Genomic DNA, 22869 nt, shown 5'->3' with positions numbered 1-22869 from the left:
TTTACATCATGTTTACATTCAAAAAATAATAATGTTCCACTTACTGCAATCTCTCTACAAGCTGACATGGATATTCCTGTACCTTCAATTTGCTTCAGTGCATATTCTTTTTCATCCTTTCTGGATCAAAGAAAAAAAAATAAAAAACAAATTACTGTTATAGAAACAACCAAGTACTAGCATATGTATAAGAGTATGTACTATAAGAATAATATAAAAAAAACAGGTTGAATCATGGTTCTCTAAATCTTGGAGTAGTATTTAGAACACAAATGCTCTTAATTTGGTAAAATTCCCTCACTGTTTAGTTTGTTAAGTGATATTAGAAAGTGGCAACGTCCTATTTAATCATGCTCCTGGTATGGGCAGTTAGGTTACCGCCTTATCTGTGCTGTGCATGCTGAGCCACTTGGTGGATGCGTGAATCCTATGCTTTTGAGACACTGATCCATGATCAGCATACTAGTGTTAAAAAATTACACTGTGGGCGCTCACCTTACAGCTGTTATTGGTTTACCATAGTACTGGATCAGTGCATTTAAGAGTAAAGCAGGGATATCACCCATCATGGAAAAAGTTCATTAAGTCATATTAAGCCATACCCTTAAATCCATATGCCTCCTTCTCCCCTGTGGATAGCACAGCAACCCTAATAAATAATTAAACACCTTTGGGACCCCCTAACAACTTTTTTAAAATGCTAGCTAAACACCCAGAACAAACCCCACTGGGTTCAGCATAGGGCAGCCAGAGTATGGAACACATAGGCCGCATATGGCAGGCAGAATATGGCACACAGGCAGAATATTGCACACACAGACAGTGTAGGGCAGACAGAGTATGGCACACACAGGGAGCATGGGTCAGGAAGAGTAGTTCACACACAGGCAGCATAGGGCAGGCAGTATATGCACACACAGGGAGCATAGGGCAGGAAGAGTATGATACACACAGGCAACACAGGGCAGGCAAAGGCAACAAATGGCACACATAAGCAGCATAGGGCAGGCAGAGTGTGTCACACACAGGCAGCAAAGAGCAGGCAGAGTATGGCACACATAAGCAGCATAGGGCAGGCAGAATGTGTCACACACAGGCAGCAAAGAGCAGGCAGAGTATGGCACACACAGGCAGCATAGGGCAGGCAGAGTATGGCACACACAGGCAGCATAGGGCAGACAGAGTATGGCACACACAGGCAGCATAGGGAAGGCAGAGTATGGCGCACACAAGCAGCATAGGGCAGGAAAATATGGCACACACAGGCAGCATAGGGCACACAGGCATTGTTGGGCAGACAGAGTATGGTACACACAAGCATTGTAGGGCAGGCAAAGTTTGGCACACACAGGCATTGTAGGGCAATAGATTATGGCACACACAAGTAGTATAGATCTGAGGTGTGAACAATGGAGGGGTTTTCAGGTGTGCACAATGGAGGGGCTTGCAGGTGTGAACAATGCAAGCCAGAATCTGAGGTGTGAACAATGCAGGGGGGCAGTTAATTTTAGTACTGATACCATTTATAGGTTACATAAAGGTAAGCAATCACAGCAGAGCCACGAAGGAGGGGGGGGGGGGGGGGTCACAGGCCGCCAGATGGACAGAACTGGTTTAATAGAACCCTGGTATTGTCCAAAATCTTAGCGAGTTGGTAAAGAGGCAAAACTGCCTATACTGCCATTAGCCTCAATTAGCTTACACAGTAAAGATAATATATATATCTATATACATACAGAAAGAAACAAAAAGGTCCAGACTCGTTTAAATTAAAAAAGAAAAAATCTTTACTGCATTGTGCAGAACAATTGCATTACAACGTTTCAAGGTTCCCGCCTCTTTATCAAGTAGCAAGATAATGAACACAAAGCACACAAGGTATAAATAGGGGCAAATGTCACTCCCCCAACAAATTACTGGATCCAAGTAGGGACATTCCACAATCCTACTTATAAAATACCCATCGACCATGGTTCCCCCTTCGGAAAATAAAAGTGTATAACATGTAACATTCCTAATATGAGCAAATTTGTAAGAACAAGAAAAAAGAAAATCACACAATCTTCAATAGAGGGTATCTATATACATGGGCGTCCGCAGAAAATTTTCCAAGGGGGGGCAAGTAAGCTAGCATCATCCTGCAACAGATAAATATATATATTTTTTTTTTTTTTTGCAGGATGATACTAGGGGAGGCTAAATATGGCCCATACACAGACTGACCTACAGCTAATGTGACACTTAGTGGATTCACTGCTGACGTAAAAAGTTAACCTCCCAACTACCTCTTGCCGTTCCCACTGACTCCCAGGGATACTGTACAAAAGTGTGGGTGGGGGTGCTTTTTTTTTTTACCCTAAAATGTTTAGTATTAGTAGTAAAAGTATTCATACGCGCACTTCTGTTAGGGGATCTGCAAACATTTGTGTTTGGGATCAGTTAGCTTAAAGGGGTAGTTTGCATTCGAATTCACTTTTATTTTTAATGGTTTTTCAGTTATTTAGCTTTTTGTTCAGCAGCTCTCCATTTGGTATTTCAGCAGCTATCTGGTTGCTAGGGTCTTATTTACCCTAGCAACCAGGTAGTGATTTAAACAAGAGATGGGAATATGAATAGTTAAGGGGCCTACTTGGAAAAATAAGTAATACAAAATTATAATAATAATAAAATTGTAGCCTCGCAGAGCAATATTTTTTGGCCCCCATTTGAAATCTGTATAGAGGCAGAAGAGAAAGGCAAATTATTCAAAAAAATTAATTAGGAAGACCAATTGCAAAGTTGCTAGGAATAGGCCATTTTATAACATACTAAAGGTTAACTTAAAAGTGAACCACCCCTTTAGATGTGTTTATGTTAGTTTTATAGCAAGAAAGGCAGTGGGTACTGACTCCCCATTATATACAGTGAGACACAGTCCGTAGTTACAAAACCAGCACATTATATACAGTGAGAAGCAGTGGGTACTGATGGCAGATATTCAGGCCCTGGCACTATAACACTGGCACTGATACACAACATTGGCCCCACTGTAACTTACTATAAATGAACAAAACAATGACAAAAAAAAAAAAAAAAAAATAGTAAGTGCAAAAAACAACAACACATATATAAACACACAATGAGCTTTTTCAGAGGGAAAGAGTTAACTTACCCTCCATGTGTTAGGGTAGGGGATAGATTATAAATTAAACAATTTAATGTCAGCTAGTGATTCTTTAGAACTGTATAGTACCTGTGGGATGAAAACTGCAGCAAAAGTTGAGAGTTGGTTCTCAGGAAAAGTTACAGCTGCAGATTCATCTTTTCAGTCTTTATTTCTGTTTCCAGTTTGCAAAATCTCCCGATCCCTGTGTGCATCTGTGCTCTGATTGGTCAATTTTACTGTCTGTCAAGGAAGCTGTGCTCTGATTGGTGAATCCACAAGAAGAAAGATCCAATCGGAGCACAGCAAAAACGGGCTTGAGGGGAAAGTGCAGAAACGGAGTAAGGTTTTTGTTTTTTTTGCTACTTTTCCAGGGGGGGGCAAGTGCCCCCTCTTGCCCCCTTCTGTGGACGCCCATGTCTATATACATACATAAATAGAGTATGCTCTTGTAAATAATGGTACATTTTATGAACAATAACTCCAGATATACAGTATATAATTATATATGTTGCCAGGATGGCACTCTGCTTTAATTGTATACCCAGGTGCACGGTAAAAATATGACACACCATCCACAAAAGACCAGCATCACTGGGATTTCTGTGCAAAAAACGGCACTCACAGGAATTTTCACACTGGAGACATTAGATGAAATATAGAGTGCTGTCACTATTCCTTTATATATATATATATATATATATATATATATATATATATATATATATATGTGTGTGTGTGTGTGTAAAAAATGCTGATGCACACCAGGAAAATTTTATCAAAAAAAAGATACTTAGTTTATTTAGATCGACGTTTCGGTCCTCACCCGGGACCCTTATCATCTTGATAAAGGTCCCGGGTGAGGACCGAAACGTCGATCTAAATAAACTAAGTATCTTTTTTTTGATAAAATTTTCCTGGTGTGCATCAGCATTTTTTACATATTTGCATTGTTTATCTGATTTGCACCCAGGTTGTTATCCCTATAAGTGTGTGCCTCAGCCTTTTTCTATATATATATATATACACACATAGTGAGGGGCAGAAGCAGTGGCATCCAAAATATATTAAATACAGTGAGAGACAGAGAGTAGTGGCACCCACAAATACATTAAATACAGTGGGAACTTTAGCCCCAGATACATTAAATACAGTGAGAGGCAATGACACGCCAGACCCCCATACCCTTCTAAAAAGTGAGTTTTCTGAAGTCATTGGCATTGCTAAATGTGCTCCCATGCCCACCTTGTGCTATTATGTGACTTAAGTCATATTAACAGTACCACTGATTAATTTTGTAAACTCTTTATTTTAGGTATGTGGCACTTTTTCTACATAAAATAATAAAATAGTTATATACTGTAGCCTGAGCACCACACCAAAGTGTTTTCTTGTTTTCATATTTAACTGAATTTAAGGAATGAAAATGTTGGCAGGGTATTACATTACAACAAATATTATCAACATATTGGTTTACTTTAAACAGTTTTGTTACTAATGCAGATAAATATATATTATTTATATATATGTCAATAAAGATAACTATACTTTTTATGGTTGCTTACATACTCAGAATCTATCCCAAGGCCACAAAAAATTAATAAACTATCAACTCCTGACCTTGAAGTTGACCAAAGAATGTAGTGTCAGTTAATATACTATATGTCACATGGATGTGTGCTCACCCAAACACAACCTAAGCTTTTTGAAACCTAAATACAATTTCAAGCATATGTATATTCTATACATAAATGATAAAATAAGCCTTTTCATAATTTTTTATACTTAATAATATGGTTTGGAACAGTTACCTAAGCCTGGCCCCTGGCCAGTAGTTGACTGTCCTCAGCCTGCAACCTCCAAACCCCACAATCCCATGCACAAGTGATGTAATTTGTGACATAAAAGATATGATTGTGGGTTATGTAGTTGCTGCATTCTGTCTGTAAGCGGTGGAGAAGTTATTACAATTTGTAACATCAATGTTTAGGCCCTCCTCCCCTGCCACGATTGCAAATGCTGCAGAAAGAGAAGAACTGTTTTGAGCTGGATTTCAGTTTTTAATGGTATTTATGGTATAGGTTAGTATTGGTTCAGAAGCCAGAGTTCCCCTTTAAGAAAGCTGAGGAAGCAAGTATTTTGAAATGGGACATACATACTAAATAGATAACAAAAAGGTGTTGTTCCAAATTAGCACTCCTAATTGGTAATTGCCACTTCTTTTAGTTAAGTTCTCCTACTCATTCCTAAACTTTCCCTTTTATTTATATTTTTACATGTACAGGTATCGGACCTGTTATCCATAATGCTAGGGACCTGGGGCTTTCCAGATAATGGATCTTTCCTTAATTTTGATCTCCATAACTTAAGTCTACTTAAAATCATTTAAATATTGAATAAACCCAATAGGCTTGTTTTGCCTCCAATAAGGATTAATTATATCTTAGTTAGAATCAAGTACAAGGTTCTGTTTCATAATTACAGAGAAAAGGAAAATCCTTTTTAAAAATTAAAATTATTTGATTATAATGGAGTCTATGGGAGATGGCCTTTCTGTAATTCGGAACTTTCTGGATAACGGGTTTTCGGATAAGGGATCCCATACATGTACTTACAAAAGCTTGAATGGAATTCTCAAGATAAGTAAGCCCCTAAGCTGTACTGCCTCTTTTGAGGGAAGTCTCAATTCATATGAGGGCATCTTAACTCCATGAACCTATATTGGTGACAAACAATTCTTTTGGGTTTATTTCTTTTTTAAATTATTTTACAAAACTTAAGGTATAGTGATCCAAACTACAGAAGAATTCATATTTCCCAGGCCATTCTACATAATAGAGCCTATACCTGTAGCACTATTGCAAAACATAAAATATATACATAATTAAAATTCACTCTAGCTGTGTACTCTGCTGGAGAAACATGTTTTTTCTCTCCTAACCTCCTGTCCTGAGCTCAGCTTAACCATTACAGTATTCAATACAAGTGGAACTTTTTATCAAAGTAATTGCTGTCTGTGTAAAGCTGGCCATACACATTAAGATTTTTAGTTATCATAGGACCAACTTATCCTGAAACGATCATTTAAAAGTATGATTTGTCCATCAACAAAAAAGCGATATTGTCTAATTGAAGCTAGGATAACTACCTGCATGGTCCTGCAAACAATTGGATAAAAAATCGGATAAAAAATTGATAGATGTGTGATTGTTCAGTGCCCACTAACCTTACCATAATTTGACAGATTTGGCAGATCACACTGAAATTGGTTGTTAGTTAGAAAAAAATCTTAAGGTATGGCCTTAACCTTAAGCCTGCACATTTGATTATGGGGGATATATGCAGTACAAATGTTGGGGGGGGGGATGTGCCCAACAAAAATGTAGGGTTTATATGTCCATAAAGACATTTCCACAAAGGTTATAGGTATAGATTCCTCTGGAACTGACACTGTTTTATTTCCAATCCCATACAGACAAACAGTGTTTATGCTTTCCCACATTTTACATTTTCCTGGAATTTATGCCATTTTACATAGTTATCTAAAAAACTTCACATTCAGGCTCTACTGTACAAAGTGTAGAGGTAGAACTGATTTCCTGCATTCAAGCAGTGGCTCTTAAGAAAGACCTATATCTTTCTTTATTTAAAGGAAAAGTAACACTAAAAAATTTTAACTATCCTGCCCTATCCTGAAAACCATTTGTTATTTTGAATGCTTTAGAAGAAAATACCTGTTAAACTCGGCTTCCTGTCATTTGAACAAAGGCGATACGGCATGCTGGGGAAAATATCGGGAGATGCATCAACTATGCAGGGATCGATTGATCGAGCCTAGCCTGACTCCTTCCTATACAGAAGTCAGGCTAGGCTCGATCAATCGATCGCTGCATAGTTGATGCACTCCTGATACTTTCCCCGGCATCGCCATGTCGCCTTTGTTCAAATGACAGGAAGCCAAGTTTTTTACAGGTATTTTCTACTAAAGCATTCAAAATAACAAATGGTTTTCAGGATAGGGCAATTATTGGGGGAGGGTAGAATAGATTTTTTTAGTTAAAAATTTTTAGTGTTACTTTTCCTTTAAAAAAAAAAAAAAAAGCAGAAGTTCACTGTACTGACATTGATACAGATCTATTTTGGAACCTATATCCTAGAGGTTGTTGACTAAAATATTTTGTCATTTTTGCTGCATAAACATGTTTAAAATAAACAAAGCAAGTAAAATTAACAATAAAAATAAATTTTTGCATATAACATTTTTCAGAGAGAATCAATAGACATAACATAGAAAATAGCGATTGAAACATTGTTTGGAAATGGTTATTTAAGAACTTACAAAAATTTCATTTAAAAGAGATTAATTTATGGACCACAAATTGTATACTTTATATACTCAAGGGTCTTTTCATTTGTTCATATATGACTGAGAGTTCTGAGCTGAAAAACTGTCTATTTGCAATAACCTCTGTAATTATTTGTAATAACCTTTTGTAATAACCAGTTATTAATTACATTAATATAAACACATTTGCAACTAAGTTTAAGGAAGACATGAACACTGAAACATTTACACAAAGGTACAACACTTGTTTGAAACCTTTTAATACAAAAAAACAACATTGCCCTGAGTCAAAAAAGCACTTTGAGTCCCCTCTCAAATAGACATTTCTGCTCTTTATAATTGCTGCCTGAAGATACAGTCATATCATATGTTGTCTTGTTCTATACAGTATATTCTGTTAAACCATGTTTCTAAGTAATCATAACTGAACAGAAAACTGTTAAATGTTGTAGTTTCTAACTACTTGCTATTAATTTTGAGTTTCACATATTCTGACAATGGAACAAAAGATTAAAAGAGTTTTGCAAATTTAAAATCAGTGAAATGTTGAGAACCTACTAGCTCCCCTAACTGCTAGTGCAGCTAGCTATAACAAACACTACAACTAAACACTATAAAACAGTTTAATGGATACCTCCTACAACAAAGCACAAAACACATGTAACACAAGCACATTTACATAGATTACAAAATACAATAATGCCTAAGGGTCCCCATACACGGGCCGATCCACTCGCTTGGACTATGGGTGGGCGATATTGGGAGAATCCAGGCTAAAACGATTGAATTAAACCGACGGGTATAGGAAAAGTTGGTCCGGGGACTGCAGATGCATCTGCGGTCCCCGATCCGACTAGAGTTTTAACCTGCCCGATCAAGATCTGGCCGATTTCTGGCCAGATATCAGTCGGGTAGGCCCGTCGGTATTGCCCATACACGGGCCGATTAGCTGCCGAATCAGTCTAAGGGGCGATATCGGCAGCTATAATTGGCCCGTGTATGGGGACCTTAAGGGGAATTCTCATTATGTTCATAAACAGAAATCCTCCTTCATATTATTATACACATCCAATATGTCCCAATTAAATAAAATTAAAAAGTGTTAATGTTCATTTTAAAGACTTAATTTACAGTCCATAAACTGGACTGTCTACCCCTTGACCTCTTCACCAGTATGTAATCTCAGAGAGTGGGTGTCATTTAGGATATCACACCACTGTATTATCAGGGAAAGCTGTCATTTTTCTTGTGTATTGCCAGCATATCATAGTATGTACTGTCTGCCTGCCTGAACCCAGTAAAATTTGGGAAAACAGTTTAAAGCAGTTATATAAAGCACATGCACCTTATACACCAAAGTATAACTTTTATTTGGAAATTGTAAAAAGAAAAAGGATTATTGGGCTTATTTATCAGTTTTCGAGTTTGTGAATTTAAGAATTTCTTTTCTAATTCTAATAAACTTGCATTTCGAATGTTTGCATATTTATTAATAAGGAAAACTCATTTGAATAAAAAAAACTCAAATATCTTGAATTTTCGAATTTACAAACTCAAATTAAACTCGAAAAATTGAAAATATGGTAAGGTTGCCAAATCAGTGGATTTTTCCCTTGAAAAGGAATAAATTGTGTGTGCAGATATACCCACAGCCCCCCCCCCTGACTTGGGTGGACTGTGTTCACAAGCTAACCTTGGTTACCAATACCATCGATTTGAAGACAGAGCCACCTGTTTGGCTGTGCTTTAAAGAGATCTTACTGCTCTCTCGCTGTTAATGCCCATACACAAATGTTCTTATGTTTTATGCTCCCGTGTACCAAAGTCTATAAAAACCCTGTGCTTTGTTTGGGGTTCTGACCCTTGACTTTGCTCAGAACCCATGTACGTGTCAAATAAACTTCACCTTTTTACCTCAAATGGCTGTCAGTATCCGAATTTTTTACAACACCCAGGTAGTCAATATAAGGCTGATCCAATTACGGGATACAGCCCAATGTTGGGGCAATGACAACGTCAACAAGCCAATAATGTCCTTAAAAAAGACATTTTATATAAAGTTCATATTCAGTTATAATATTCATTCTCCCTCAAAATGTGAAATGATGCAGAAAGAAAGATGTTTTGAAAGCATTTTACCTTCTAAAACTGTCATTATATGAGAGCTGCATATACAACCTCTTTAATCAGAAGCCAGAGTGAAATTAAACATGTGAGTGTCTCTTCAGTCTCCTGCAGGAAGTGGTCACAGCACTGAATGACAGGCTTTACTCAACAGTAGCAGGTAAAACCCCTCCCATTTTCCTCCTTCTGTGTTTCTCTGTGACGTTGCTAAGCCCCGCCCACCCTATGCATATTCACTGCACTTTTGCTCTGCTGTGTCAGTGAAGTCTATCAGGGCAGGGGGCTCAGAGCCACATACTGAAGAGTCTAAACCGGAAGCTGGCAAAAGGTCTGGGTAGAGCAGTTATGGACATATTTGAACCCAAAGGTATTAAAATAAAAGCAATTACTTCTATTTTACATTATTTTACATGGTTTAGTGCATTGTAAAAATTTATGGTATATATCCCCTTTAATACGAAAGGAAAATAAAACCTGCCGATCAACATCTGGCAGATTTTCAGGCCAATATAGGTCGGGTAGGCCTGTCAGAGGGCCCCATAAACAGGCAGATATGCTGCCAAATTAGTCTTAAGTGGCCGAATATGCTTCTTAAATCTGGCTGTGTATGGCCACCTTTAGTCAAAGTTTCTTTTGTAAGAATCAACATTTATAATTATCTTTTGTTATTCTGCAATACTGCAGAAAATTGGTGGTCTTTAATCACAAAACAAAGCACACCAATAATGTGATTATATGCCCCTTAAGTAGTAATTCAGCAAAGATGTTTGCTCATAAATACCTTCGGATGAAAGTTAACATAATGTGGTGCCTAAAAGAATCATCAAATTTCATGTGGCTGCGAGCCAATGTGCTTACAACCTTAAACACATTGGGAAAGATGTCTCTGGCAAGCAACCAATTTCTATTAGATTGCCAGGAATTCACTAGTCATGGGGAAATCTGGGGATTTCCCTATTTATGAACCCTTGGCTCCACATTCTTTTTTTTCAGTATACTGTCCAGAATTCTCATTAAAGAATTCCCATTCCCATTCCCATTCTTCTTGTAGGGTTAATAAATTACACAAACAGACACACATATATTAGATGTGTGTAACTAACACATGTGCAAGTCATGACAACAGAAAACTAAAACATCAATGAATAATTAATGCGTGAGAATTATAGTGAACACACCCCAAAGCTCTTGGCTTTAGATATACTTGCTGACTCTGTGCAACAATACAACTGCTATGTAATCAATAAAATTTGCAATAAACTGCAGTTAGGGATAAAATATGGGTCCGGGATAAAACTTTACTAGCCCTATATTTCAAATATATATGTTGAAAAAGTACTACGTCTAAATTAATATTAGCTACAAATACCCATCAAAAGCCTGTATATTATTATCATCATTTTTTATTTATAAAGTGCAAGTTACGCTGCACTTTATATTTATTTATGACAAACTGAGATCAGATAGGATCAGAGGGCCCTATTCATAAATTTTGAATCCACATTTTGCATGTGTGTGGATTAGAATATTATCGTTAGCTATGTAGCTGCCTTGCCTGGTGTGAAATACAGTTTAGAGTAAATAATCACTGCCCTGTATAGGATTTCAATACTGTATTCCATGGAAATATATGCACTCTGTATGCATACATTTATAGCTATTTAAAACAAAGTATGAACTGCTATTCAGCACAGCATAGAAAAATATGTTACAACTAAGGGATCTGGGACTGTTCCTAATTTTAACAAAAGATGATGATAAGCAGTAATCACAGGGCCAATGCTCCCCGATACATGATTTGCATCATCTGCAGTCTATATTGTCCTGCCAACACAGACAGACACATGACGCCACCAAATAAATTAATAGTATGAGTATTTGTCTGTGCCCTCACTAAAACAAAGAATTTCTTTAAAAAGCTAAGTTTATGGCACCCTCCAGTGAACAAAAATGCATCTCTATTTTTCTACAGCTTCAATTCCTTACAGGAAAACTATACTCCCAAACAATGTAGGTCTCTCTAAAAATATATTGCATAAACAAACTCATATGTAAAACCCTGCTTCATCTAAATAAACCATTTTCATAAAAATATAATTTAGTAGCATGTGCTGTTGGGTAATCCTAAATAGAAAACCATTTTAAGAATTTAGGGCCGCCTCCTGGGATCATAGGATTCACAGAGCACACAAACAAGCCAAGGCACACATACATGCTAGGCCACAGTTAGAGCTGCATTATTTATTGTCATCCGGCCCTTTAAGCGAGCCCACAGCCCATCACTAAATAGTGGATCAAGGGAAAGTATGTAAAAGGGCAATATTTACTGACAGATATATTCCAGTTTGGAGAGATTCTTTAATAGGTCACTTAATATAATATAAACTATCTCTTGGTTAAGTATTCATTCTGGGGGTATAGTTTTCCTTTAAACTGGAATTTGAGTAGGAACATGCGCACTATTGCAAGTCTTTCAGATTGTATTGCACATGACCACCCAGTCCAAGTCCATGCAAGGAATTTAAGAGAGCTGAAGAAAAGGGCAGCGTAGCACTTGTTGTTGGTCATGTTGGTAAAAAGGAACATTGGCCCTGGGTAAAATGTATCCATAGGGACTCTGAGGGCAATTGTGAAACCTCTAGCTTGCTTTTTTTTAGGTAGATTATGGTGATTTTTAAGATATGTTTTCGGATCACTGTCTTGTAGGTGCCATTGCATGTTTTCTTGGTTCTCTGTTTCATAATGGTATCCAGAATATGATGATATTTAGTGGTGTACAATGTTGCATAATGAATACACTGTCAAGTTTAACAGTTGGCAAGCTGTTTTTGTTCATGAAATTATGCTCCTTCTTTTCTCCAAACAAACCTCTGGTGATTGTCGTCAAAGAGTTCAATTTTGACTTTATCAGTCCACAAGACTTGTTTTCCAAAGACCTCTGGCTTTTCTAAATGCTGTCTTGCATTCCAGAGATGTTGACATTTGTGATAAGGTTGTAGGTAAAGATGGCCATACATGCACTGATATACAAAACAAAGCTTCGTGCAATTTTCAGACCATGTGTGGGGTCTGAATTATCAGCCTGACAGTTTTCGGCTTGTGGTGACTGCCTGGTTATTCAATCAGACAGATTAGAAAATTTCTGTTGGATAATGATAATATCTGTGAATGTGTTGCCTATCTGACAATATCCATGGGTGATTTATTACAGTTTATACAATTTATTTCGGGGACATAACTTTCATATGAATGTTGTCTGGCAACTATTAATGGCCAAAACATTTGCTAAAAGATTTGTTATTTTAAGGACTTCAATCCTATAATTTTAATCTAAATGTTAGTTTTAAATCGTTTAGATTTGTCATTTGTATTTGTCATAACACAACTAAAATCTGAACGTGGATGGCCAGCTTCCTCCTGATAACTCCTTGCAGATCATTTTGTGCAAGCAATACTGTACCAAGGAATGGAGCAACACCACTCCTGCAGGTCCTTTGCAGTGATATGAAAGTTTGCCTTTGCCTTTCTGGCCAGTATAAGAGCAGTTCTATCTGAAAGTTTTCTTGGTCTTTCAGATCTTTCCTTGAATTCCAAGATTTCCCTAAACTACCATTTCTTATGCAGTTATATTAAAGGATAATGTTAGGCACCCCCAAGTGACTTTAATCGCCTACCTTTTAACCCAGGCTGGTGCCCATGTTGGGAGAGAACAGCACCAGCCCGGGGTAACTGCCAGCGCTTCCTCCTTCCTGTCACGCCGCCACACGCGCATGCACAGTAGAGTGAAAAGCCAAAATTTAACAGAGAAGTTGGCTTTTCACTCTATTGGCATGCGCCCACCGCATAGTCACAGCTTTACAAAGCAGGAAGGAGGAAGCACATCGCCCCAGGTACCCCGGAGTTGGTTCTGTTTTCTCCTAACAGGGGCATAAGCCCAGGGTAAAAGGTAGGCGATTAAAGTCACTTGTGGGTGCCTAACATTTTGCTACCCCCAAGTGACTGCCTTTCCTTGTCCTTTAAGCTCTGCAATTGCAAAAGCCTACCTAAGTAGGTAACTAGGATCAGGGACCTTGCAAAAATAGTGTACTCTAGTGTAGAGTTTAAAGAGGAAGATAAAAAATCCCTATTGATATGTTACCTTAAAAAGACTCACAGCTTAACTAAATCTAACTGAAAGCACTTTAAGAACAAAGTGATTTCAAAAATTATTGCTCATCCCCACCCCACCATGCTTACTTCCAGCTTGTGGGCATACACAGTGAACAAACCATTGGCTTCTGCATGCACACAGCATGATCTATGATGTGCAATAGCAAGGGAGCTCTTTTAGAATCTATGTAGCAATCTGTAAAAAGCTCCAAGTGTGCCATGTGTTACAAGACATTATTAGCAGGAAGAGTTCAGTAAGGAGAGATTAGGGTCTCAGAAAACTGTATTAAGGGGTCTACAGATGCACAGTCAAAAACATTAGCCTCAGTTTAGGTTACCTGAGGTGTTAAAGGAAAAGGAAAGCCAAAGTGTCTGAGGGGTGTCAATATATAAGGCTCCCAACGCCCAGGGTTTCCACTGGGCCAGTGCAACTTTTTAGGAAAAAAATTGCACCAACCAAGGGCGCACAGGTTTCCAATTGACCCTAGCTCATACTTATGCTGAACATAAACGTTTAGATGTTAGTCGTCTTACAACGAATGTTCGGATATAAATCGTACATTTCAATGCAACAATCTAAAACTAATGTTCAGACTGAAATTGTAGGATTAAAATCCTAAAAAATAAGAAATTGGACGATGTTCTGACCATTAATAACTGCCAGACAACAATCGTACGAAAGTTATGTCCCAGAAATACATTGTTGGTCACACAAGCGTATCGTCAGATACACAATACTTGCACAGATATAATCATTATCAGACCGAAATTTTCTTACCTGTCTGATTGACTAAATTGTCAGGACGATAATTCGGAGCCTGCACATAGTCTGAAAACTACAAAATGTAGTTTTGTATGATTATATTGGTGCTTGTATGGCCAGCTTGAAACTCACATCTGCACAGTACAGTTACATTCAAAAATGTTACTTTTGTCCTTTAATAAAGTTTTTGGGAAGAAATAAGGGAGTACTACCCTTGAAAAGACAAGCTAGAGACCCTGTTCACACTTATGTTCTAGCCTGGCATTGTGACATCCACTATTTAAAGTTTACTTAAAAACGTAATAATATCATTTTAACTTTTAAAACGCACATTCTAAGGACTATATGTGTGTTTTCTTTGCACTAAGGAATTATGAATATTCCAAAGACTATACGTGGGTTTTCTTTACACTAAGTAAATATGTAATATAATTTTAATGACAGGAAATAATTGTCCCATATTGTCCTCTAAAAACAAAGCGGAAAAATTCAAGAACCAAACAAATTAAAGGAATAAAAAACATACAATAAACAAGTTATTTCATATAAGTATATGTTTTATAAAAGATGCATTTTTAGAGCCCATATGCCTTTACTATTTCTAGATAGTACTAGAAGCTAAAATGCCTCCTTGGTTTGAACCAATACACTTGTTCTGGCAATTGTTCACCTGCATTCTCTCAATTCTGCTGCAGAAATATCGCACCCACCTATGTGTCACCTGCTACATATTAGGCACAACCCCCTAGTTAATGCAAATCTTTGCACCACTTGCATCTGGCACAATTATACCGGATTCCTGGGGAAAATATTGCCTAGAGGTTCGGAGGTCACATAAAAGTAAATGAGTTCTTAAACTGACTTTTTGGGAAAAAAAAGCAAGTGTAATTTATTTGCACAATCAGGTTTTTGCTAAAAATAAAAAGCTTACCACCTAAAACCTACCAATCTTTTTAGTTCTGGCAAAATCTTCTAGGGGGGAAAAAACTATTTTTCTTAAAACACAAACTAAAGCAGATAACTAAAGAAAACACAAGTGAGTCCCCATTTAATAATTTGCACCAGGGCTCATAGGTTTCTAATTATGCCATTGGTTCATGTCTTGATGCTGCATTTAAAAGCAGGAGGAACTACAGTTCCTACTGAACATGACTAGGTTAGTGCCAATAGTGACTTTTTTAAAAGCACAAGTTGTGGCTGAATCTTTAGTGATAAAAATATAAATGATAAAATACTACAGATCAATTTCTGTTATTGTTTAAATACACTGCTTTCATCTATTTATCAAAGCTATAGTCTAAAAATTATGACTGTGAGGTCATATCAATGAATGTAAGCCAATTTTTTTTATAAAATAACACATGCCCAGGTGCACAGCAAAGGGTAGCAAAGTGTTTATTTAAATACTGGGGTACACTGAATAAAAGTCAGTCATGTTTAAAAAATAAAAATGACAGGTGCAAGTGTTTTGTCAAACACTTAAAAAATACTTTTGATACCTATTTAGGCAATATCTTCATATAATACACACAAGACATAACTTGTGTATAATAATAAATTATGAACCATTTGTTGTAAAATATGAGGATATTAGAAGTCACCTTGGAGTTCCATAACCTGTACAAAAACACTTTTAAACCAGCCTGGGGTACCTGCAGCGAGCCTTCCTCCTTCCGTCTTCGCGCTGCCGGCGAAATCCGTGGGCCGGTGCCTGCGCAGTAGAGTGAAAAGCCGACTTCTATGTTTAAGTTCGGCTTTTTCACTCTACTGTGCATACGCGCGCGGCGAATACGGAAGAGGAAGCGCTCGCAGCTACCCCGGGCTGGTGCTGTTCGCTCCGTACAGGGGCACCAGCCCGGGGTAGAAAGTATGCGATTTAAGTCACTTGGGGTGCCTAACATTTTGGCACCCCCAAGTGACTTAACCTTTCCTTCTCCTTTAATATCCATATATTTTACAATAGGGTGTACATTGTTCACTTTATCCATAATGGAAAGGTGTTATATAAATGTTCCAGGCTATTCATGGCACCAACTATTGTGGAACACTTCCTACTGTAGTTTATGAAAAGTGCTGCTACAGCACACAGATAGCACAGCTACCATCTGTATGTTTTTTGGTTAGTAACTGGAACCACTGGGCAAACCAAAGACAAACTGTACTGGCTACAGAGATCAGTGAAATGTAATGAATAGAGTTGCAGAAGAAAAACCCAGCATCTCCATGTAGCTAATATGATCAGTACAAATGAGTGGCACTCTAAAATTAAACATTCTTTCTTCAGTTTCTCTTCTATATCATATATGCAGCTTCTCCCAACAATGCCCCTTGTTGGCACTTTATAAATAATAGTACATATAACTATTGTAAATTGTGAATCACCACCAATGTGAAGTTGTGCAAAGAAGGAAGTGAACAGTTCTACAAGCAAATAAAATATTTCAAAACATCCTCCAATGAAAGGAAGTGCTACAGATAAGATTACAAGATTAGAAAATGATGTATTAGTCACCAACGTGACAATTTAAATATACTAGCAAAGGTAAGAGCCAGCAGACAGTTTACACAAACATAGCAGAGTAACCAAAAGTTACATGGGTCCCAGTTTTTTAAGAGATTTTATTGGCTCGAGGGCCATTTTTTATGTAATTAAAGGTCATGACAGACCGGAAGATTAGTCACCCTAACTGGTGGGATGGCATATCGGGGAGATTAGTCGCCCGCGACAAGGGAGATTTGTCGTGCAGCAACTTATCTCCCCGTCTGTCATGGCCCTAATGGTAATGTACCACAAACCTGCCCAACTACTACTAAACAAAGAATTGACAAGGATTCATGGGAGGTAAACAAAGGACAGGACAGTGGAACAGATAATTTATTACTAAGTATTTCTGTACTTGGGGAATTCTTCAAGAATATCTAAATATTACATTACTTAGATTTAAAAATAAGCAGGGTTATTTATGATGGTCACAAGTTGTCTCAGTGAGCATCTCAGCAAATGGGCTATTAGATGTTAAGGCATGTACAAGAGGCAAGGAACTACAAGCTTACATTGAGTATCAAATTGCCCCAAGTTGCCCCTGAGAGATGATCCTCGCCTCCAAACCATCACCAGTGGGAATGAGAAAAGTAAAGACAGAAGAGTTTGACTAGTTATAATCTTTGAACATTTACCTTTAGCTAAGGGGGCAGAGAATAAAATAATTAATAATAATTAAAAATGAATAGTTACAGGAAAACATTTAAGCTTACTCATTATACAAAGAGTGACATTTATGCATGGGCTGGAAATCTAATGCAGGATGTGAGTTAAACAATGGGACATGGAATTGTACAAAATGTTCCAGCAAAAACACAGAAATAATATGGAGGGTGCACAGGTACAGAAAGGGGAATATTTTTTTCTTGTGGAAAAAAAACAGTAGAAAAAGAAACAGACAATGCACTATTTGCAATGTAATGTGATGTCACTGCTACAGAACTAATGGATTTTTTTAACCTAATATAATACCTTATAAGTCCCCAATCTGTATTATTTAGCCTAAACCTGGCCCAGGTATGGGCTGCAAGACAAAACAGACCCTGGCATTTCAAGTACTTAAGACGCCCAAACAGCCACCCACAGGCCCAATAGTGACTGTCTATGGGCATCTTACAGTCCCTCTGGTGTTAAGCAGAATGTACAAATTGCCAGTCCAGCAACCCACCATTAAACCAGTAGTTCTACCTATGAAGAAGTGAGCAAAGCACTGTGAGAATTAGCACCTTCCCTGGAGGATAACTAAAGGGCCAGAACCAAGAGTTAAAAAAAAAAAGGGTTGACAAAGGATTGCATCTTTTTAAAAGCTTTTTTTATTGATTCTTAGTCCTGAGAATTAAAAAAAAACTTCATGCTAGATGGGCTAAATAATGTCTGTCTGATAAATAATTCAAAGTTCTTACAGCCATTAGTATAAGACTGCAACTAAAACATCAAACATGGAGGCGATTATAAAATCTTGCACATACACAAACATGCCAATGTTTTAAAGAACGTGTGTTTATTTAGCAAATATCCCAGAAAAATCACATAGGTGCCATCACAAATGTTTTAACCTGAATGAAATCAAGCAAAGCATCATTTCAACTTTATTAAAAGTCTTACTATGCTGAGTTTAGAGAACAACGCATTTATTTATTCCTTAGTTAAGCCTGAAGTATAAGCAGTCACTTCATATCATGTGTAATTGCCCTTTTCATACACACAGCTCAGCCTCCAGTGATGTTCAACTTGTGGCCCTACCGCTGCCCTTCACGAATCCCAGCGGGTAACTGTCTCCTCAGTAAAGGGCTGGCATCCTTACTGATCAGGACTGGCTCTTTAAAGAGAGGGAAAATGCCATAGAAATGGGTAATCTGCAAGACGAGGGAGAAAATATTGACACATGGTGCTATGGCAAACACTGAAGAGGAGGAACAGCGGAGTAGGTGGGACCACAAGGCTGGATTACCCCAACATAAACATTTGTAGCTCAGACTCCCTCCCCCTCCTCCCCCAGCACAAGTTCAGCATCCCGGGCGTGTGCAGAGGAGGAGGAGGGAGCTACAAATACACAGTAACAGCACATAACTAGCACAATATCCCCATCAATAACTTCCTAACATGACAAGAAATGCAGCATCTCCGGCTTTCCTCGTTGTCCGGGGGTTACGTGTATATGCAGTGCTGCTGGTATAACAAACACAAGGCTGTGACAGACATGAGTGAACACAATAATTACCTCATAGACACAATAGCAGCAAGCACATGCATTCTACTGTACGGAACCCACGCAGGTATGTGTGCACCTAGAGAGGTGCGTTTGCTGCTCAAGCACAGGACTGCGCGATGCTCTAGGTGGTCCGCACACAGGTATGAACAGTGACCTAACACACACCTCCCTCCCACACGCCCCTCCCTTTAGTGCCTCTTACCCATCTTTCCTCTTAGCTTTGTAAACATGCCCGTAGGTGCCTCGACCCACTTTGCAACCTTCATATTCAAACAGCTCCTCCACTTTCTCCCGCTCGGCGGACAGCTTGCTCTTAAATTCGTAATCCATCCTCCTCCACGGCTGGAGCGAGGGCGTATTTAACCCATCAAGGCTCAGCTATCGCCCCAACCCTTTGCTGTCCGTTGGCTACTGCCGGTCGTTACATGGAATAAGTGCCAGGCTCTCCCTCCACCATTTCCTTGTTTTTCTTCTTCTTTGCACATAGACGCATGCCATGTACTTTAGCGGGAAGAGCGCCCTCTATCTTTACTTTCAATTTCACTTCCAGCAGCTGCCCGCTCTGCCGTGGTGCTGCCAAATTGTGGAAGCTGCCCGCCTGAGAGGCGTCACTTCTTACCGGGCCTGTACTCTGAGCGGAGGGTTCCTGGGCACAAACAACTGGCAGGGGGAAAGCCTATCACTTCATTCATTACTTCATTGCTGGCGATGCAGTGCCTTCATGTTAATAAATGCGCGCCAAATCACACAATCAATTATAAACACATTTATCTTTGAAATAGTGTTTTTTTCAGTGTACTAGTCAGACATTATCCATAGAACTAAAATACATGGCAAAAAATGCCTTGTTCAGGTAGCAGGGAATTCAACCATGCCTAATGCTGGCCAGTACTAATAGATGACACTGCAAACTTTGCCAACTAGAATAGAGAGCACTGAAATAAATAATGAAAGCGCGGAGGGACTGTGGAGCCAGCTGTGGCCCAGTTCCCTCCGTGCTTGTAAGGGGTTAACTCACCAGCTAGTGCAGTCAGGAAAGGGCAGCCCCCCCTTGCTCGCTCCTCCTCCCTCCTCTGTGCCTGCATTCCCGTGCTGCTGCTGCCACTCTGCTTCTGGATTCCACCAAGCGGCATCCTAGCTGCTCCAACTGCTGCTGCTGCCTGTGTCCATCAGCCCCCACCAGACCCCAGCATGAGCGAGGAACTACTGGAGCAGGTGCAGGCAAAAATTGCTTCTGATGGAGCCGACTGGCTACAACAGCTACTTGGCCCCATCAGCACTGAACAGAGACAGGGGGGACAGGCAGCCGGCAGTGCTGGGAAGCGGCCGGCTCGCCGCTCCCGCCCTCCCTCTCGCCTGAGCCCCAGTCCCCCACGCGCATCCAGGCGCACGTCCTCTGCCGCTGCCTCCCAACCCCCGACTGTAGTCTCGAGGAGGCAGCGTGCAGAGGTCAGGACTGCGGCCCAGGCACCTATGGCGGTCACAGCCACTGCCACCAATGCTTCTCAAAGACAAAAGCCCCCAGCCAGTGATAAGGCTAGGCGGGCCACACACAGGCCCCCACAGTGGAAGTCAGCACCCCCACTGCATTCCCTTGCCCCTACACCAGTTGCAGTCCCTTCCCCCACCATACCCCCTAGCCCGGGACCCCTTTTTGCCACTGCCACATCAACGCTGGGCCCTCATCTGGCTTACTGCAGAGGGACCACAGCGTGATAGAATTCGAAGAAGGGGAGCTTCCCCTGGAGGAGCTAGAGGACCCACTCACCCACTCACCCTGCCTATCCCCAGACCACATCTTCTCCACACAACTGGCCCTTTCCCCCTCCCCCCCCCCATTCCCTGCCTGACTCTGCCATCTCTGAGTTCTGCTGCCACCACACCTACTCACAACCCCTGGCGCAGGCACGCACCAGTCACTCCCGGCAACTCGTGGGAACAACCACACCCCGGTTTCCCCAGGGTAATGCCCGTTTGCATCCCTGCCTTTCCCAAACCTACGGGTTTCCCAAACCTACGGGTTAATCCACCACCTTTACCACCCAAAGGGCAAAACAGTTAACGATGGTATTAGCAAGGAAGCATCAGGCGTTTCGTATGTGTCCTTCGACCGCGCGGTAGCATTAGTACGGCAGGCAGGGATTGGTGCGCTCCTATCTAAGTCGGACATCAAGTCCGCCTTCCGCCTCCTCCCAGTACACAGTGACTGCTATCACCTCCTGGGTTGCCAGTTTGAAGGCCAGTTCTATTATGACATGTGCCTCCCTATGGGCTGCTCAATATCCTGCCGTTACTTCGAATGCTTCAGTACCTTCCTCGAATGGGTAGTCAGACAGGAAACTGGCCATAACTCAGTCATCACTACCTGGATGACTTCCTGTTCGTAGGCCCCCGGTCAACCAACGTTGACCTGTTGAGCACATTCCAATTTTTCATGCAAAAATTTGGGGTTCCCCTGTCAAAAGAAAAAACGGAGGGGCCAACCACTGTTTTATCTTTTCTCGGCATTGAGATTGACACAGCGGCACTGGTCTTCCGCCTCCCCGAAGACAAACTGCAAAAACTAAAGGTGACCGTGTCTGAAATCCAAGCGGCAAAAAAAGTGACTCTCCGTAGCATGCAGTCCCTACTGGGCCTGTTGGTCTTTGCGTGCCGCATAATGCCCATAGCACGCGTTTTCTCGCAGAGGCTATCCTTATCCACGAGGGGCATTAAGCACGTGCAGGCCTGAAGGTCTGGCAAACATTCTTAGAGAAGTACAATGGTCACACCTGCCTCATGGACACGGAAGTATCCAATGAGGAACTGAGCCTGTTCACCGATGCGGCTGGCTCCGCAGGGTTCGGAGCGATTCTCGCTCATGACTGGTGTGCAGAGCAATGGCCAGACAGCTGGCCAGTCGTTGGCCTATGCAAAAACCTAACCCTTTTGGAGCTATTCCCCATAGTTGTAGCGGTGGAAATCTGGGGAAAGCGAATAGCAGGGAAAAAGATATGTTTCTGGACAGATAACATGAGCGTAGTATTTGCCATAAACAGGTTAACCTCCTCATCCCTCCCGGTACTTGCTCTGTTGCGACACTTAGTTTTGCGCTGCCTTGAACTTAATATATGGTTCCACGCCCGGCATGTGCCAGGTTGCGTCAATAGTGCTGCTGACGCCCTTTCTTGTTTTCAGTGGCGGACCTTCAAGGAACTGGTGCCAACTGCGGTAGAGGAGGGAGCAGCATGCCCAGCATTCCTTTGGCGACTGGTGGAAGACAACTGCTGAGCCTGGTTAGGTCCTCCGTAACCCCGGCAACGTGGCAAGCATATGGTAAAGCATGGAGTGAGTGGCTCCCGTTTACCAGGGGCAGGGACTGCGAGAATAAATCCCATTTAGGCGACAGTACTATTGACTACCTCCTAGCTCTGCGAGCCAGGGGTTGGTCAGCAGTGTCCGCAAAAAGGCGTCTCAGTGGCCTGGCCTTTTTCTTCAAGCTGTTAGGTTGGCAGGATGTCACCAAGCAATTTATAATTAGGCAAGCCCTCAAGGGCTGGAGGCGCAAAATTAGCAAAGGAGACACGCGCAGGCCAGTGGATTTCCAACTGCT

The 22869-nt window shown here is 40.3% G+C and overlaps 1 protein-coding gene and 1 long non-coding RNA gene across 2 annotated transcripts in view; both read right to left on the bottom strand.

The window, feature by feature from the left end:
* The window catches only part of cdk19 (cyclin-dependent kinase 19), a 75596-nt gene extending 55865 nt beyond the window's left edge, over positions 1 to 19731 (bottom strand). The window contains 2 exon segments of the mRNA NM_001114040.1: positions 45 to 120; positions 19480 to 19731. Of these exon segments, the coding sequence (NP_001107512.1) occupies positions 45 to 120; positions 19480 to 19607 (204 nt within the window). The 5' untranslated portion in view covers positions 19608 to 19731.
* On the bottom strand, positions 18548 to 19467 carry LOC116410938. Its single transcript, XR_004222768.1, has 2 exons — positions 19287 to 19467; positions 18548 to 18921 (listed from the first exon to the last, which is right to left on the bottom strand). It is a non-coding gene; the product is annotated as an uncharacterized LOC116410938 (long non-coding RNA).
* Positions 19732 to 22869: the final 3138 nt, after the last annotated feature.

Source organism: Xenopus tropicalis, chromosome 5, assembly GCF_000004195.4.
Source record: "Xenopus tropicalis strain Nigerian chromosome 5, UCB_Xtro_10.0, whole genome shotgun sequence".
Lineage (NCBI taxonomy): Eukaryota > Metazoa > Chordata > Amphibia > Anura > Pipidae > Xenopus > Xenopus tropicalis.
The sequence above is the reverse complement of the archived record's forward strand: the minus strand, read 5'-3'. Positions and strand labels throughout refer to the sequence as shown.